Below are 18,915 nucleotides of genomic sequence, written 5' to 3' on the forward strand. Positions count from 1 at the left end.
TTTTATTAAAACTTGAAAGCTGTGGCTGGCTGCCATCGATGACGCCTATTGAGTTCCAATAGCCTAATGTTCAAATCAGACTCACCAGCAACCCACCCAACTCAACACTGGCATCTTGACATTGCGGGCTACGCAGTAGGTCTGAATTCTACTGCGATGGAGCAGATAAAGGTCCTTTGTCACGAGGGCTACAAGCACGAGACTTTTCTTCACACGGTAAGAATTGATAAATAGTTCACCAAGTGAACCAAAGACTTTATTTTTTAAAAGCAGATAAACACCAAAGTACAATGTAGTATCCATATTCGTTGAGAAAATAATTACTGAAACTTTCAAAACATCAATTGAATACGCTGAATCAATGATTATGACTAATTCTCAGCCGATACACAGATTTTCATTCAAGGATGAGGCTTGATTTCTAAATGGTATTATTCACATGCACTCCTTGGACCTATTTATTATCAAAATGGGGACTCTGGGAAGTCGAGTCGACTTTGTCTTGATTTCAGAGATGACACAGCAGCCACCCGAGAACCCTGGCTTGCTGCTTGAATCCCAGAAATCATGTCTCCCGAGGTTATACAACAAATTCTATTTCTGAAAACTAAAATCAGACTTTAGATTCCTCTGAAATCACTCAGGTCCCAAGCTTTTCAGCACCATGGTACCTGACGTGCTCACACATGCTTTTCCTTGTCTTTCCAAACACACCCCCAGGAACCCAAAAGGGGCCTGCTCTGAGTTCCCTGATAGAGGTTCGTAAGGACCACTCTAAAACCCAAGGAAAGGCCGGGGATGCAATTACCCATTACTTTTTCTATTAAGGAAAAAAATATATATATATGAGAGTGCCCTGGCAAAAGGGAAAATGACACCAATTATATGGCCACAGAAAATGGTTCTATAAATACCTTCTGTCAAAATTATGTTCCAAGGTGTTTAAGGCCAAAGGGTCATAAAAACTGTTAATACAAATAATGTCTCCACAAGAAAAAGCCCTTCATGAAAAGTGGCTGAGGGTCTGGCACCCAGAACGGAGGGAAGCCGACCAGTGACGAGAGCCAGCTCTGTATCCCTAGCATGCTTCTATGACCTTGTGGATGTGGGTCTGGGGGGCTGTGAGTGGTCCCTCCATGTCGTTAAAAATGAAGTAAAAAATGAAAGTGAATTTTTGTGCTAGCAGAAAGCCTGCAGTTACAGAATCTGAGAGCCAAGGCCTTAAGGCAAGATTGCTGCCATCAGACGTGAGAAAAGATGGGTGCGATGGCAGCACTACAGGGTGGCTTAGTCCTATTCAGGCCAGAACGGCCTCAAAAATAAGGCCACCTGTGGCTTCTCAGTCTGAGCCGCCACCGGAAAGGCCCACTGAGGTGAGAAAAGAAGCTGGCAAGGCAAATCACCAGAAGATATTCAGGCAGGGCAATGATCACAGTTAGATGGACGGCTTGGGTCGTGAGCAGGCGGGAAACCCTTGACCCAGTCCTCAAGGTCAATGTCTTTGCATGTCCTGTGCACGACTCCAAGCAGCAGTTTCTGGGGCTGGGAAGTGTGTTGCTTTTGCGATATTTCCCCCCCAAAAGAAGACACGAAGAGATGGAGAGATGAGACCACTGAGGTGGACCCTCCATCAGGGGTGGAGCGGGTGAGAGTCGGAAAGGACTTCCTGCCACGCACGGCTCCCTCCAGGTCTGGTCGAGTCCTACAGACGCTTGTAGGTGCCGAGGAGAGCTTTGCAGTTGGGACAGTAATGGTCCACGTCCTGCAGGGCATCCACGCAGAAAGGGATGAAACAGCAGCCCGCGATGCACCTGGGAGACAAACACAGCCCACACGGAGCAGGTTAGCGACTGGAGCAGTCTGGACGGTGGAGGCCAAAAAGAGACGTCAGGCATCCTAGTCCCCCCGGAACCTGTGAATGGGACCTTACTTGGAGAAAGGGTCTTTGCAGATATAATTAATCTCAAGATGAAGTCGTGATGGAGTATTCAGGTGGCCCCCTAAACCCAATGACTGGTATCCTTATAAGAACAGGACACAGGGGGACGAAGGCCACGTGAAGACTGTGGCAGTGATACAGCCACAGGCCAAGGACACGGAGCCTCCAGAAGCCGGAAGAGGCAGGAGGGACTCTCCCCTTAAGCCTCAGGGGGCGCGTGGCACCTTGATATTGGACTTTAAGCCTCCAAAATTGAGAGAGAATAAATTCTTACTGTTCTGAACCAACAGGTTTGAGGTCATTTGTTACGGCAGCTCTAGGAAACGAATACGCCAACCACTGCCAAGGCTGCTCCCACTGATGGACTGCGCTGAGTGTGTTTTCAAGTCCTGGGTTATCTGGGCACCTTCCAAAGCCTCCGACCGAGGTTGGCGGGCCTCTTTGGTACAGGGCCAGGGAGCACCGCTTTTATCTGCGCTGTAGTGTGAAAGCAGCCAGAGATGGCCCATAGACAGGGGTGATGTGTTCCAGTCAAATTTACAGCGGGCTGGAGTTTGCTGACCTCTGTCTCGGACTGATCCCCTTTCCACGTGGAGAGGCTGCTTCTTACAGCAACCACCACACAAAGTTCCCCAATACTGTCTCTAACCCACGTAACCAGCAAACCCAGGCAGGACCTTCACCAGGCCTGCAGCAAAGGAGACATAGCCAGTCGCACAAGAGGCAGGGGCTCCTGAAAAGAAACTCACGAACACCGCTCCCTCTGAGAAAGAAAACAGAGCCCCAAGGTTTTTTGAGAGAGTCCACGGCCAGGAACCAGGAGGCTGCCTTTATCTGTTGTGGGGGGGAGGGGGAATTAAATTGTGTATCTTCAAGTTTCTCTCAGAACAGAAACTATTGTCTCTTTCAATAAAATGCCCTTGGTGCAGACATAAATATTTACACATCCCCTTGTGGAGGCAATGGGAAAAATACTTGGGCTCATAAAAGGATAAGACATTTTAAAGAGATGACTATCAAGTATTTTAATGTGCAGATGTTTAAAGCTTCTCTCGGAGTGAGGCAAACATTATAATTTAGATCATGGAATCCTAGAAGAAAAAGAGATCCCTAAGGTATCATGCTATACAGATGCAAGTGGATGCTCTGCTGGTCACTACATATAGAGCAGATGAGCAAGAGGAAATTATGGGCCTTGGCCAGTATAACTCAGGGGTTAGAGCATCAGCCCTCGCACCGAAGGGTCTCGGGTTCGATTCCCAATCAAGGGCACATACCTGGATAGCAGGTTCGATCCCCATCCCTGGTTGGGGTGCATGCAGGAGGCAACCAATTGATGTGTCTCTCTCACATTGATGGTCCTCTCTCCCTCTCTCTCTTTCCTTCTCTCTACCTCTCTCTCTCTTGCACTCTCTCTAAAAATCAATGGGAAAATATCCTCGGGTGAGGATTAACAAACAAACAAGAAAGAAGAAATGATGGGACAGCAGCTCTCATGCTTTGAGATGCTCAAGAGCAGTGGTTCTCAACGGGAGATGCTTTCTATTTATTACAATTGGGGGAGGAGCCACTGGCACACAGTGGGTAGAGGCCAGGGATGCTGCACAACATTCTACATGCATAGGACAGCACCCCACGAGACAGAAGTAAGTGCTACAGCTGAGAAATCCTGCAAGAGAGGAATGAGGGAGAGCCCGGGGTTCCGAGTGGACCTCAGACTTACCCGAGCAGGCACAGGCTCCCACAGGAGAGCCAGGTGAGGGCACCGGCGTTATAGGACAGCTGGGTCACAATCATCTTGTTGCAGGAAGGGCAACACATCTGGACCGGGCGGTCGAAAAAGGAGACTGGCTGCTGCACGTAGACCGTCTGCACGGTAACTGATGGAAGGGAAGAGGAGAGAGCCGATCAGTAAACCAGGAAACATCTGTTAGAAGACAAGGTGGAGGCAGGGTCTTTACAGTTATTTGCACACCCCTGTTCACAGCAGCACTATTTCAAGAGCCAAATGTTCACTTCGATGGGTGAACAGATAAGCAAAATGTGGTCCATTCATACAATGGGGTATGACTCAGCCCTAACATATGCAACATGGATGGACCTTGAGGATGTTATGCTTGGTGAAATAAGCCAGACATGAAAGGGCAAATGCTGCCAGATCCCTCATCTAGGAGGCACCTAGAGCAGTCAAATTCATAGAGACAGAAAGTAGATGGTGGTTGTCAGGAGCTGAGGGAGGGGGCTGGGAGTTAATGGAGACAGAGTTTCAGTTTTGCAAGACGGAAAAGTTCTGGAAATGGGTGGTGGTGGCACACCGATAGGAGTGTACTTAGTGCCACTGAACTTATACTTGGAAATGCTTAAGATGATATATTTTATGTTGTATACTAGAGGCCCGGTGCACAAAATTCATGCAGGGGGGTGGTGTCCCTCAGCCCGGCCTGCACCCTCTCCAATCTGGGATCCCTCGGGCTATGTCCCACTGCCGGTTTAGGCCCCATCCCGGCCTGGTCCCCCCCTAACTACTCCCCAGCTGGCCTGGTCTCCCCCTAACTGTCCAGAAGTCCGATGGCCAGAAGATGTCTGGTCGACCCGGTCTAATTAGCATATTACCCTTTAATTAGTATAGATTTTACCATAATTTAAAAAATGAGGTGGGGAAGCCCGAGGCTGCAGAAAATGGGCAGCCACCACCAGGAAGCCGCTGCCAGGGGCCAGAGCACCTTCACCGCGGAGTCCTCCCTCGAGGTGGGACTGCAAAACTAAAGCAGGTGCACTTTTATTTTTCACAAGCTCCCCCACAAAATGACCTGTAGTTGTATGTGCAGCACTTTGCTCTGGCATGTATGCATTATTAAAAAACACACAAGTCTAATATATAAAAAAACACACAAATCTAATATTAAAAAAATAGGGGGGATGACAAAAAGGGAAAAAGTGGCAGATTTCCAGAAATATCCTTTGAGGGGCTGTCAGAACCCCACAGGTGAGCAGGGGCAAGGACTGTGCTCAGCTGGGCCAGGCTTCCAAAGGCAACTGGCCATGGAGTCATGTGAGGAGCTTGCTGAGAATGCAGATTCCTGGGCCCCAGCCCCAACACAGTCTGATCCAGCCGGTCTGGGGCAGGGTCCTCAAACTGTTTTAAGCTTCCTGAGTGGTTCTGCAACGGTGGTCTGCAGATGGTAATTTCAGAGACCGTGACGTGGCGGGTTTTTGCCCCCAGTTTCTTCACCCACAGATTAGATGGCCAGGAGCTGGGGGAGGGGGCTGGGGAATGACCGCTAACGGGTATAGAGGGTACAGGATTTCTTTCTGGGTGGTGGGACGTTCTGGAATTAGTGCTGCGAACAGACAGGAACCACTGAATTGTGCACTTAAAGAGACCGAACCTTCTGGTCTGGGAATTATATTTGAATGAAGCTGTTATTTAAAAAATGGATGTAGCCTTAACCGGTTTAGCTCAGTGGATAGAGCATCGGCCTGTGGACTGAAGGGTCCCAGGTTCGATTCTGGTCAAGGGCATGTACCTTGGTTGCGGGCACATCCCCAATAGGGGGTGTGCAGGAGGCAGCTGATAGGTGTTTCTCTCTCATCGATGTTTCTAACTCTCTATCCCTATCCCTTCCTCTCTGTAAAAAAATCAATAAAATATATTTTTTAAAAATAAAATAAAAAATGGATGTAACAGAGTTGTTGTTGGGATTAAATAAGATAATGCTGGCAAAGAAAGAGCCTCTCACCGTGCCTGGCACAGAGGGGCTCCTCAATAAACAATTCCCTCTCTTCATAAAACAGGTCCCTTTACCAACTCCAATGCCAGTGAAAAGGCCGGGTCACCGAGCAGGGACCCGGATCCAGTTCTTCAGGACAAGTCCGGGAACCATGTGAACGCATGCAGTGAGGATATGAGGTCATGCTAAAAAGAGGAAACTACATGGCAAACATGTACAGACATTCGCAATTGGGAGAGAATCTAGGCATGTCAGTCCCAAAGCGCTGAGAGTTTTACATGTTCTTTTTGGTATTTGGCAAGTTGTTGAAGCTCACATTTCTGTCACAGGGACTTCCTCCTGGTTCTTCCTTGGGCTGCTGGAATGCCCCTGCCCTAAGAGGAAATGAACGGCCGCCCAGGCTAAGTGAGCCTGACACTTCTCGGAGGACAGAAAGAGGCTCCTCCCAGAGGAGCAGCACTGAAGCCTGCTTTAGTACCTGCATGTCAGTTTTATGAAGACTTTTGGGGTGGGGCTGGGGGGTGCAAGAATGAGTTATTTACTGAGCAGAGAATGATCTAAAATAATCAAAAGTTATCTTGTCCCCTCCCTTCCCAAGGGGTCAAAGTTACTTGAGCACTTTTATGAAATGATTACTCATAAAACTTTATCTCATTTTAAGAACTCACTGACATAGGTACCTGATGAGCCCTTACTTACTTACAGATGTGGAAACTGTGGCCCAAGGGGGTGAGGTGACCCGGGCAGACTCCAGGGACCACTCTCTGACCTGGCGATTTCCTCCTGAGCTGCTTGTGATTTTGAATCAGCTGTGTCCCTAGGCAGCAGGAAGTCCCCAAGGGCAAGGCCATGAAGCAATGTGATATTGTAACCTGACAGACAATCAATGGATCCGGGCTTCCTGTCACTACTTGAGCCAATTAAGCAGAGGCAGGGTTGAGTCATATATGAGTGGTTATTCCAATACTGCCGGCAGTATGGGAGAGCAGCAGGTCACCCACAAAAATCTGCTCTGCCCCCCACCATAAGCCGGCTGCTTATAGTGGGTAGAAGGACAAAGATTACATGGGGAAGTAGTCAACAGGTATGGGGGCTGGAGATTTGCAACGGCCCGCGGGTATGCAAAGGCTGGGGGTCTTCAAAGGGCTAATAAGTAGGCAAAAGGTTATGCCAAATGGGCAGTTTACAGGTCTGGAGATTTGCAAAGGCCTCTGGGTATGCAAAGGCTAGAGGTCTTCAAAGGGTTGGTAGCTCCGGTTTCTGCAACAAGGTTGTTAATCTTGCCATGATAATAGGCAGCTCCCTGATGGGGAGGATGGGCTGCATTTCCAGGTGAGCTCCCAGCAGGGGCAGAATGTGCCTTCGTTAATCAGAACAAAACCATCATGGTTAACAGAGCATGATTAATATTTCTTACAATTATAGTTGGCCCCCAGTATTCTATTTCTGCCCTTATCAATGTGATAGTGAGAGGGACTTGGATTGCTGGTGTGGCTTTAAAGATGGAGGAAGGGGGCCATGAGCCAAGAAGTGGGACAGGCAAGGGAATGGATTCTCTCCCAGAGCCTACAGGAAGGAGGCAGCCCCGCCTAGACCTTCGTTTCAGCCCGGGGAGACCTGTCAGACTTCTAACCCGGAATAACAGGCATGGGATAACAAAAGCAGAAAGAATAAGAGAAGACAGGAAGAGAAGAAAGGAAAAAGATATAAGAATGTCACATCTGTGGATGTTTTGAAGTTATTAAGTCATGATCAACTGGCCACCATATTGCTTGTTCCCAACTCAAGCATTTAACAGCAAAACTCGATCAAGTCTGGGAAGCTGGAGCCAATGCTGGAGGCAGAGCCCACCTCCCATCACCTTTGACTCCTTTTCCTTTATTTCTAGAAGGATAGACACTTGGGGCAAAATCCAGCTCTTCCACGTTGGTCCTTCAAGGACCGATATCAATATAAGCGCATGAAGAAACACTCTGGCTTCTGGGAGAAAGGGGTTTAAAACAGTGTGACAGTATGCAACCATAGGGACCTGCTTCAGCTAATTCCAGCAAAAAGAGGAGTTATTATTAGGAAATACAGGTGGGCTTAAACAGATGATATGCCTCCTTCGCTCTAAGGTACATGAAATTCAAAACTGTACTAAGATAACATTTTTTATTGACCAGACTGGCAAAATTTCAAAAGTTGGACATTATACTCTGTTGGCACTGTAAAAGAGAATGAAGAAGTTGTCTGTGGACTCATATGGATATTTTGTTAAGTGGGGGCGGAAAACAAGGTACAAAAGAATATACATTTACACACACAGCACGTGTATAGCATGCTACCATTTCTGTAAGAAAAGGAAGTGGCAAGAATATTTATTTGTATTCATTATGTCTGCAAAAGAAATGCTGGAGGGGGACTTCAATGTTGAGAGTGGTGACCTAAAAGTTGTGAGGGTCAACAGGGTGCAACGGGAAAGGGAGTGAGATTCTCCTTGCACACTGACTGTATGTGTATGTCCACACTGGTGTCTTCACTGGGCTACACAAATGAATGCCGGTGTGCCAAGATCCTGACTGCCCCGGAGTTTAGTACGGCAGGTGCCAACAGGCAGAGCCCCACGCTTGCTCTCGGTAGCACCACGCGGCCTCAGCCACTTGGCCCTCTGTGCACTACACATGGTATACTTTTTTACATGTGCTTTCTTTTCAGGTAGTTTGGGAGGCAATGATTAGAGAACAAGCTTCGAAAGAAGCCCTCCCCGCTTTCTGACAAGTGTGAGGTGATATTTCATTGTGGTTTTGATTTGTGTTTCTCTGATGGCTAGTGACAATGAGCCTATTTTCCTGTCTGCTGGCCATCTGTGTGTCCCCTTTGGAGAAGTGTTATTTCAGGTTGTCTGCTCATTTCTTAACTGGGTTGTCGTTTTGGGATTAGGCTGTATGCGTTCTTCATATATTCTGGATATTAAACCCTGAGTGGATGTAAAAATAAAGTTGCTGCGAGACAGGGGAGCACCCTTTGCACATGGTGCGCCGGTGGGCTGGGGCGGGTTCAGCTCCCCCATTCCTCACCCGGGGCTGTTTCTCCTCCCTCTCTTACTCTCACCCTCAACTCAGAGCCCAGAGCTTCTATCAAACCTCGGCAGGAAGGGTGGGGTCTTTAAAAGCAAACTGTCATTGCCAAATTTCTCTGGCATAGTATAAGTGCCAAAGGGTTGATTTATGGTGGACTTGAGAAAGCTCATAAACAGTACTTTATAATGGAAAAGCCATGAGCCTCACTGATGCGGAACCTGAAAGACTGTATGTAACATTTCATACGAATGAAAATTGGACTGACTTCGCTTGGACTCAGAGGTGCTCTCCTGATTCTCACGGAGCCCCCAAGGCCAGGGTGGGAAGGGGGACCAGGGAGGCTGAGAGGAAGCACGTACTTGGATTGGTGTTGGGGACGGGCATTGGCTGGGTGTAGTATGCAGGAGGGTTCATGCCCTTCCCATCGGGGCCAGTCACGAGCCCCGTGGTTGGCCCAGGCATGGGTGCAGGAGGCGTGGGGAAGTAACTGTTAATGGCCACCGTCTCTTCATAGGTTGGGGGCGCGGAGGGGACCGACGAAGGCCCAGCGGCCGCCTGGTACAATCCCGGAGCAGACATTTCACCTAAGGTAAAACCAGAAGACACCACATAAGCAATTAATTGACATCTCTCTCTCTCTCTCTCTTCTCCACCCTCTTCTTTAATTTTCTACCTGACAAAAAGAAAATCTGAAGAAATGACTCATGTCCAGCCATGGCCAAAAGCCAGAAAGGGAGTTCACATCCTTTCAAGACCCAAGAATTATCACCTTAATCAGGATTCACTAGATAAAGATAAAAGGTAAAGAATGACAACAGGAAATCGCCCAAACCTAGGAAACCCCAAGGGCAAACATCTACGGAACTCAGCAGAAGGTTCTTCACACTTCAAACCACCACCCAACAACAACCTGTCTTTCTTCGTTTCAAACCACCGTGTTTTTTTACGAATAAAGTTTCCAATGCCAGAAAAGACAAAGGCATTCGAAACCAACCACAAGCTATGGCGAACAGAGTGCTGAGCAAAAGCCAGACGCCAGAAATGCACAGCCTGTGATGCCCTGGACACAGAGTTCCAAACGAGCGAGATGAGTCATGGGGCTAGAAGACAGGAAAGTGGTGACTCCGAGGAGGCGGAGAGAGTCTGGAAGGGGTGGGAAGGAGGCCTTATTGGGGGTGCCGGTCATGTTCTCTTTCCTCATCGGGAGGCTGGTTACATGGGCACGTTAACTTTGTGAACATCTGAGTTGTACAATTATGCACTTCCTATATATATGTTATATTTTTTAAAAAAGTAAACACACACACACACACACACAGTTCCTATTTTGAAAAATGAGTATCAGAGCAGCCAGGCCCACATTTCCCTTTGTGAGGGCAAAGAAAGGGTTTTTTTTTTCTCGTGGAGCCGATGCCCGCCTAGAATTACATGGCCTGTACCCAGGGTGAGCTCCTGTCTGAAGGCCCATGCTCACAGCCCCAGGGCAGCCGCGGAGAGGACACAGTGCCGTCCTTTGTGTGGCTCTGTTTTCCGACGGGGCAGGGCCAAGGCTGCTGTTAGAAGATCCATTCAAACCTGTCCCAGGAGAAATGGGGTATGAGCTCCCAGGGCAGCGAGCCACGGTCCAGAGGCTCCAACGGGCCTGCGGCCCCTTCCCATTCGGCTGGGTCTTCTAGAACCCGTGGGAAGCAGAGGCAGCAATTCATTCTGCTGCGGGGAGAAGGGCAGAATCCTTCGAGGAAGCGCTGCCATCCAGCCGAGCATGAAAAACTACTTCTCCGGGGGGAGAGAAGGGTGTGTATTTCAGAGTGGAAAGGGAGGCACGGGGAAGTGGACACGCGCAAGACAGAGTCAATACATAGAGCTCGGGTTGGCGCTGGGTTGTTGAAAATTGTGAAAGTCCTTTTGGGGTATTTGGACTTTATAAGACTGTGCTGTCCAATGGAACTTTCTGGGAGTGTGTAATGTTCTCTATTTGGGTTAACGGGGTCGCCACAGGCTGTTGAACACTTTAAATACGGCCAGTGTGACTGAGGAACTCAATTCTCAAATTGTTTTTAAGTTTAAGCAATCTAAATTTAAAACTGAATATGGAATTCATTGACTAGAAAACTTTTTTAAAAAAATATATTTTATTGATTTTTTACAGAGAGGAAGGGAGAGGGATAGAGAGTTAGAAACATCGATGAGAGAGAAACATCGATCAGCTGCCTCCTGCACACCCGCTCCTGGGGATGTGCCCGCAACCAAGGTACATGCCCTTGACTGGAATCGAACCTGGGATCCTTCAGTCCGCAGGCCGACGCTCTATCCACTGAGCCAAACCGGTTAGGGCTGACTAGAAAACTTTTATGTAATTCTGGGACACCTCAGGTAGGTGAATCTATTTTTGCAACAGCAAATTTAATAAGCTCTGAATCAAGAACGAATGTTTCTTGCCCTAACCAGTTTGGCTCAGTGGGTAGGGCGTCGGCCTGCAGACTGAAGGGTCCTAGCTTCGATTCCGGTCAAGGGCATGTACCTTGGTTGCGGGCACATCCCCAGTAGGGAGTGTGCAGGAGGCAGCTGAATCGATGTTTCTCTCTCATTGATGTTTCTAACTCTCTATCCCTCTTCATCTCCCTTCCTCTCTGTAAAAAATCAATAATATATATATATATATATATATATATATATATATATATATATATTAAAAACAAAAAAGACTGAATGTTTTTGATAAAATTTTAGCATCTAATTCAGGATATGTCAATGTAAAATACAACCTAGATTTCAAGTACTTTTAAATACATGAATGTGAAATATCTTGTTTATAATTTTTAAATATCGGCTGTATGTCAAAATGATACTATTTCGGATATATGAAGCTGAGTTACAATATGGTGTTAAAATGCATTTCAGCTGTTTCTTTTAAATTTTAAAAAATGTGGCTACTAAACCATTTAAAATACCTATGTGGCCCATTTCCTGGTTCTACGGGAGAGCAATGCTATGGAGCAATGGGAACCATGGAAGGTTATAGAGAAGAGGAAGGTCCAACCATAGATGACACAGAAGGTCAATAAGGGAAGCAAGAAGAAAACCACAGAAGGCCCCTATATGGGTGACAGGACAGAAGGTTGGACACCCAAGTCCACAGGGAGGGTGAAGTAGGAGGGCAGATCATCTTTGTGGAAACAGGCTCAGGGGTTACAAATGAGAACACCGTGAAACGTGGCTAAGGACTGTTGCCAGGTTCCTCTGACATACAGACACAGAAATGCAGAAGGACAGAGAAAGACCACAAAGCCAGCCCAGGACACTTCTCTATCAGGCTCACCCACTACGGTCAGCAGACATCTGCTGATGTCCCCTCAGGCTGCCCCAGGCACTTCCCCATCTGCTTCCTGCAGGGACTGGGCTCTGGGCTCCGGGAGTCTTCAGCTGGGGGAACAGGCAAGATGCTTTGCAGGAATTTACATCCACATTCAACGTCAAGGACGTGCTGTCCCTTCCTGTCTCAGAAAAGGCAGACCCTGGCTGCTTACACAATTTATTATGAACATTGAGCCCTATGGAAAAACCATGAGAGCAGAAAACGCCATGCATGCGGCAAGCCTAAAATAGCCCTGTTTGCTGTGGTTGCGATCGGAGTGCTTTTGGGGAGGGGAAAATAAGGTGTGGGGTACCCTAAATTGTGCAAATAGTTTGGGTCAAACCGCTGGAAATCTATGACTCAACTCAGAAGCGGAATTCCTTTACTTCAAAACCACCACCTCTCTCCTGCAAAAGTAAAGAAACGTGGCCAGAACTGTAAAGAAAGAACGTAACAAGTGTCGGGCCAGGAGCCTCCTGTCCCTGAACTGTAAAGAACTCCTCGTTTTGGAAATTAAGGCCCAGGGTCCCCGTTCATTAACCAGGCATCATCTTTCTTGTAGTCACATCCTATTTTCTGGAATTTCAGGGCACTGTCTCTTGGGAACATTGCTTTTGATCAAATAGCCACATAAGCATGCTTATAGCTTTGAAAAGAACAAGAGCAACAAACTAGAATAGTAAAAAATAAAAAGAAAAAAAGAAAGAAAAAAGCAACAACCCATAACCAGCTGGTTTGAAAGCTTTCTAAATAAATTCCACAGCATTCCTTCCCCAGGCCCCAGGTCAGGAAAAGCCACTTCACTCAGTCCCATGTCCACCCCCTCCACATTTCTTTTTATTTGACTTCCCCCAGGGGCAGGAGGCCCAGTGAGCCATCCCCACCTACTCACCCTTCCAGAAAGAATGTGCTCAACCCTCCTCCTCTCCCTCCTCCTAACCCACAACATGACACTCTTAAGAGCAGCAGTCTCTCACCCCAACACACAGACATAGACGCCCACACACACAACATACTCACACGCTACTGTCACCGAGAACCCTCTCCAGCGGATCGGGCTGCCTGTGTGCTGAGGTGCTAGCACCATTACATCTAACACTTGTGTCCCTTTTTCTGGGACAAACTGGAAACCCTAGGAAAGCATCTCAGCATTTAACAAAATGCAAAGCCAGTTTTGCTCATAAAAGCACAGCCTTGAGCATCCTGGGCCTTGAGGCATCGCGGCAGAGCCCTGGTTGCCATGGTTACCGGGGGCTTTTTGTGGGGGGAAATACAGGAATAAACAAGGGGGTCCCTCCCCCGCCCCCACTGTTTAACTTTGTTGTTAAACCCACAAGTGGCTTTTCTCCATTGTCCAATTACGAGAACACACTGAAGGCCAGTCTCCATGACCTTACACGCACCCCCATAGAAATCAAGAAAATGCTAAGGAATGGGAAGTGAGAGCAGGCAGGAACCTGTGCAGTCCCACAGGGCGCTCCACTCGGACGGCCCCTCAAGGGTGGGAACTCCGGGCCACCACCTGACACTCCTGACACCTCTGGAAGGAGGGCCCTGCGTCTCCTGCTGCACAGGGTCCAATACTGTCTCTGAACGTCAGTGTTGATTAAAGAAAAGGAAAAGGAGGCCCTGGCCGGTTTGGCTCAGTGGATAGAGTGTGGGCCTGCAGACTGAAGGGTCCCAGGTTCCATTCCGGTCAAGGGCACATGACCCAGTTGCAGGCGTGATCCCCAGCAGTGAGTGTGCAGGAGGCAGCCCATCAATGATTCTCTCTCATCACTGATGTTTCTAACTCTCTCTCCCTTTCCCTTCCTCTCTGAAATAAATAAAAATATTCTATATAATAAAGAGCTAATATGCAAATGGTCATCACGCCCTCACACCGTCACACCATAACGGCTCAGACACTCAACACTGGGGAGAGAGGAATGGGAACCAGCCAGGCACAAATGAGCTCGGGAGAGAGGAATGGGGACGAGCAAGGCTGCGGCCTGGGAGAGGGACAAGCCACCTGCCCCGTGGTCCCGGGTGCCAGGGGCTGCTCCTGCACCTGCAGCCTGGGAGAGGGGCAAGCCACCCGCCCCGCAGTCCCGGGCACCAGCGGCTACGCCTGCGCCTGCAGCCTGGGAGGGGACAAGCCGCCCGTCCTGCAGTCCCAGGCACCAGCCGCTATGCCTGCGCCTACAGCCTTGGAGGGGACAAGCCGCCCGTCCCATGGTCCCGGGTGCCTGCGGCTGCGGCTCAGGCGAAGCCGCCTGCCCATGGTCTCCTGCGGCTGTGGCTGGCCCAGGCAAAGCTGGCCCGGGTCCTAGGTGCCTGCAGCCAGCCAGAGGGAGGGAAGCCCGGGTCCTGGATGCCTGCAACTGGCCGGAGGAGGGAATCCTGGGTCCCAGGTGCGGGACCAGGAGAGGCAGTTAGGGGCGATCAGGCCGGTAGGGGAGCAATTAGGGGTGATTAGGCAGGCAGGAAGAGGTGGTTAGGGGCAATCAGGCAGGCAGGCAGGTGAGCGGTTTGGAGCTAGTAGTCCCAGATTGCAAGAGGCAGTCAGACATCCCCAGAGGGGTCCCGGATTGGAGAGGGTGCAGGCCAGGCTGAGGGACCTCCCCGACCCCGTGCCCGAATTTCGTACACCAGGCCTCTAAGATATATATATATATATGAAGGAAAAGGAGGCATTTCCAATCCATGGATCTGCATTTCTGATGCAAGAACTGGGCTTGGCCTTGGAAATATTGGCTCATGACCAGACACATAACCCTGGCCCCCACTTTCTTATCTGTAACTATGCCACTTGGAATGTTGGGGTCCCTCGCAGAAAATTTCCCTTGTTCCAAGTTTCAATGATTTGCTTAGTGAAACATTCTCATCAATGGGCAGTGAGGGTTATGTGGATATTACCCCTGAGCCTAGGGGAATGAGTCTGGGAGTCGCTCATTCATGAAACCAGTAGAGAACAGGATTTCTCAAGCTTGTTTTCATTACAGCTATCTCCCCCACTACCCTCCCACCCCCGCTCCAGAGTAAAATTAAATTATATTTAAATTTAATTAATTAATTTAAATATAATTTAATTTCTGCCTAACAAGAGTAATGAAATACTAAGAAATAAGATTTTGTTGGGTAGGGTTGAATTTTGGAGGGCCACACACCACTGTAATATCTAAGATATTTTTTTCGCTTCTCCCATCCCCCAACCCCAAGAACTGATTTTCACTCCCTTGGGTCTCCCCTGAGAATCCACAGTGTGGGTCCAATGAATTTTCCAAAATTGTCAACATTTATTCATTTATTGTTTCTAAAATGTGTCTCCTCTTTTCTTGCTGTCATCAATGCAACCGTCCAAATGCATTTTAACCTTCTACTGACTAAGTCCTAATGTCCCCTACATCTGTATATTCTTTTGCAGGCATGCCCAGCCCTCTCACACCTCCATCTCATGAGTCACAACTGAGGGGGTGAGCAGGATAGGGTGACACTCCTTTCTGCATTGGAGCCAGGCAGGGCTGGGCCGACCAATTCCTCTTGTCACCAGTCACTCGTCTGGGTCTTGAATCTGCTGGGTTCTCACCCCAGAAAGAAGCTGAAGAGTACTAAAGTGAACCAGATAAGGAAGCTGTTAAACCTTATTTTGGCATCTTTGAGTCCAGAGGTCTGAACTGAGCAAAATCTACTACTCTCCACCCCCACCCCAGATTCACAGCTGCATGTACATGAACCACAGGGGGCTCTTCCTTTATTGTAATAGGCCCTGTAATTTATGCCCTTCCATGTGCCATCCCATGTAGTTTTCAACCCACTAAGTCAGGAATTATTATCTTCATCCCAGCTTATAAATGAGAAAACTGGGGCCCAGAGAGGTTAAGCTGCTTGTCCAAAGTCACACAGACAAAGTGGCAGGGCTGGGGTTTGAACCCAGGCCCATCAAAGTCCTTTAGAGTCCACCAAAGCACCTCCCAGGCTCGGAGATCCAGGCACAATCAGCAGCCTCGTTTTGCACACACTGCCCCCAAATGAAACGAATAGAAAATAAATTCTCACGTATGTAATGCTTTCAAAAAAAAAAAAGATTTTAAACATAAAAAATTTAAAGAAAACTTTTTAAAGAAATTCTCAGTGGAAGCAACACATCTGAACAGCTCTCAAGGTGTCACCTCTCCCTCAAAAGGTGAAAAGATGCATTTCAGACTTTCACACCACACAACCGAGACAAAGGAAAGACCTGGCCAGAATGGATTCTAAGTAATTTTGTCACTGGGGACTCTGCAATGCAAACACGGTCTGCTTTAATAAGGGTGGGGCCAGGATCTCAATGATCAACCAAAGGCAGATGTCCAGGAAGCTCTTCCTTCTCATCTGGGGAGACAAACAATGAAGGGGGGAATCTCAGAATTTCTGAGGAGCACATTTTTTAAGTGACGGTGGGATAGGATATCTCCGCCACAGGCTGCGACCCCAAGGGAGAAAAAGGCAAAAAGGCCTCTAACCAGCTGAGTCTCAGAGCAGCTCAGTGCTGGCTTTCTAATATTGCCCTGTTGAAAGGGAAGGCAGCCCAGCCCGTGTGGGTCAGTGAGCATTGACCTCTGACCCAGGAGGTCACGGTTCGATTCCCAGTCAGGGCACATGCCCGGATTGCAGGCTCAGTTCCCAGTGGGGTGTGTTCAGGAGGCAGCCGATCAGCGATTCTCTCTCACTGATGTTTCTATCTCTCTCTCTCTCTCTCCCTTCCTCTCTGAAATAAAAAAAATATCCTATCTAATAAAGAGGGAATATGCTAATTGATCCTCATGCCGTCGCAAAGATGGCAGTGCCCAAAGCCAATAAGGAGGGAATATGCTAATTGACTGCCACGCCCTCAAAGATGGTGGCGCCCACAGCCAATAAGGAATATGCTAATTGACTATCACGCCCTCAAAGATGGCAGCGCCCACAGCCAATAAGGAGGGGATATGCTAATTGACTGCCACGTCCTCAAAGATGGTGGCACCCACAGCCACAAGATGGCGGCGCCCAACCCCCTCAGCCCCCAGCTGCCCAGGGCCGGCCTAAGGCGCAGGCAAGCCTTGGATGTTGGCTGCCCAAGGCTCAGGTAACCAGGGCCGGCTGAGGCTTGCACTGCCAGCAGTGGCAGCAGCAGAGGTGTGATGGGGCATCACCTTCCCTGATCGCCAGGTCGCCCCCCGCCCCTGAGGGTTCCTGGACTGTGAGAGGGGGAGGCCAGGCTGAGGGACCCTCCCCTCCAGTGCATGAATTTTCATGCACCAGGCCTCTAGTATATTAAAAAAGAAAGAAAGAAGAGAAGGGAAAAGCCCTGGAAATCCTAGAGAAAAGCCACGCCTTCAGGCCCTGAGCTGCCTTAACTGATCCTGAAACCCCAGAACGTGGGAATAAACTCACTTTCAGCAATGGATCTGCTCCTCAAAAGTTTGGCCTCAACAGCTTTAGAATTCCCAGAAACATACCAGGAGGGCTGCTGTTTCAGGCGCTCACCACGAGCTTGAGGGCCGTCTCCCTCGTCCTATGCCTTCACCCGCATTTATTCAACATTTGGGAGCCAAGGCTGGCAGCAGCTGCCTGGAATCCTAAGTTCTAAGGGAAGAAGCTGACTCCGGGGAGCCTAGAGAGGGCTAGCCGAGCAGCTTTGTCACCGATAACTCAGCTCCAAGACACCCCCGGAGCTAGTCTTGAAAGCACAATGCCACGTGAGAGAAGCCAGACACAAAAGGCCACATCATGTGATTCCATTCATCTGAAATGTGTAGAGAAGGTGAACCCAGTGACAGAAAGCAAATTAGTGGTGGCCAGGGGCTGGAGGGAGGTTTTGGGGCGAAATAAGGAGTTACTGTTAATGGGTACGGTTCCTTTTTGGGGAGATAAAAATGCTCTGGAACTAGGGAGAGGTGATGGTTGCACAACACCATGAATGTACTACATGCCACTGAATTGTACACTTTAAGTGGAGGGTTTATGGTATGTGAACTTTACCTCAATAAAAAGAAAAAAGCAGGCATTGCTGGAAATCTCTGGTCTCCATGTCACAAGCCAAGGCCCACAAGCCAAGCCTCCAAATTCACCACTAGTCTTGGTTCAGCCCATCCAGTGATGCCCATTTATTAAAATCAAGACCACTGGGGTCTTTCTGACACGCCCCCAATGTGTCCCACCAAAGTGACCAAAGATACCAGGTTGCCCAGGATGGAGGGGTTTCCCAGGATGCACTGGGCCCCTACTTCCCACCCCACTCTCACTTTACCCCCCACCACCAGTGCAAATGCCAATCTTTTGTGCATCTGCAGCCTCGCTTAGATGTCACCAACATGCCAGGCACCCTCTTTCTGTCTTATTTTCCTTTCTTCCTTCCTTCCCAAAGTGTCTACAAATTCTTCTCACCTATCATATCCCAATAAGCACGTCACTCCCTCCAAGAAACCACCTCTGGCCTTCCCAGGGCAGAATTCCTCCTCAAACCTCTCCACCCAGTGCAGAATCAAGGGTGCAGGGTACGGAGCCAGATGGCCTGTGGTCACACCCAGGCTCTCCCATGTCCCACAGCACAACACCGGAGCCTCGGTTTTTCCATCTGTATAATGGGCACAATGGTAGTTTCTTAACGTTCTTGGGAGGATGAAATGAATCCTTGTGAAAAGTATCAGAACAACAAAGGACACATAAGTACTCAGATGTGTCAGCTGTTACTATAAGTGTTCCTCTGCTGTACTTGGCACAGAGCATTTTTTTTTTTTTTTTTACTATGTCTTCCTGACCAGTCTGTGGGCCCTATAAGAACAAGGAGTGGAAATTTATTAAAATCTGCATCTCCAGCTCCAAACA

At 48.6% G+C, this 18,915-nt stretch overlaps 1 protein-coding gene across 6 annotated transcripts in view; it reads right to left on the minus strand.

Moving 5' to 3' along the window:
- Nucleotides 1–220: 220 nt before the first annotated feature.
- LITAF (lipopolysaccharide induced TNF factor) overlaps nucleotides 221–18,915 on the minus strand; it is a 101,642-nt gene continuing 82,947 nt past the window's right edge. For 5 of the 6 annotated variants that reach the window (XM_080679186.1, XM_080679187.1, XM_080679182.1 and 2 more), the window contains exons 2-4: nucleotides 9,092–9,316; nucleotides 3,663–3,819; nucleotides 221–1,811 (exon numbers count right to left, since the gene is read on the minus strand). In XM_080679186.1, the coding sequence (XP_080535312.1) occupies nucleotides 1,703–1,811; nucleotides 3,663–3,819; nucleotides 9,092–9,311 (486 nt within the window). In that variant the 5' untranslated portion in view covers nucleotides 9,312–9,316 and the 3' untranslated portion in view covers nucleotides 221–1,702. Of the gene's footprint in view, nucleotides 1,812–3,662; nucleotides 3,820–9,091; nucleotides 9,317–15,514; nucleotides 15,678–18,915 lie in introns of those variants that run through there. The other variant, XM_080679184.1, reaches the window with a different exon arrangement.

Source organism: Plecotus auritus (genome assembly GCF_963455305.1).
Source record: "Plecotus auritus genome assembly, chromosome: 7".
In the NCBI taxonomy this organism is placed as follows: Eukaryota; Metazoa; Chordata; class Mammalia; order Chiroptera; family Vespertilionidae; genus Plecotus; species Plecotus auritus.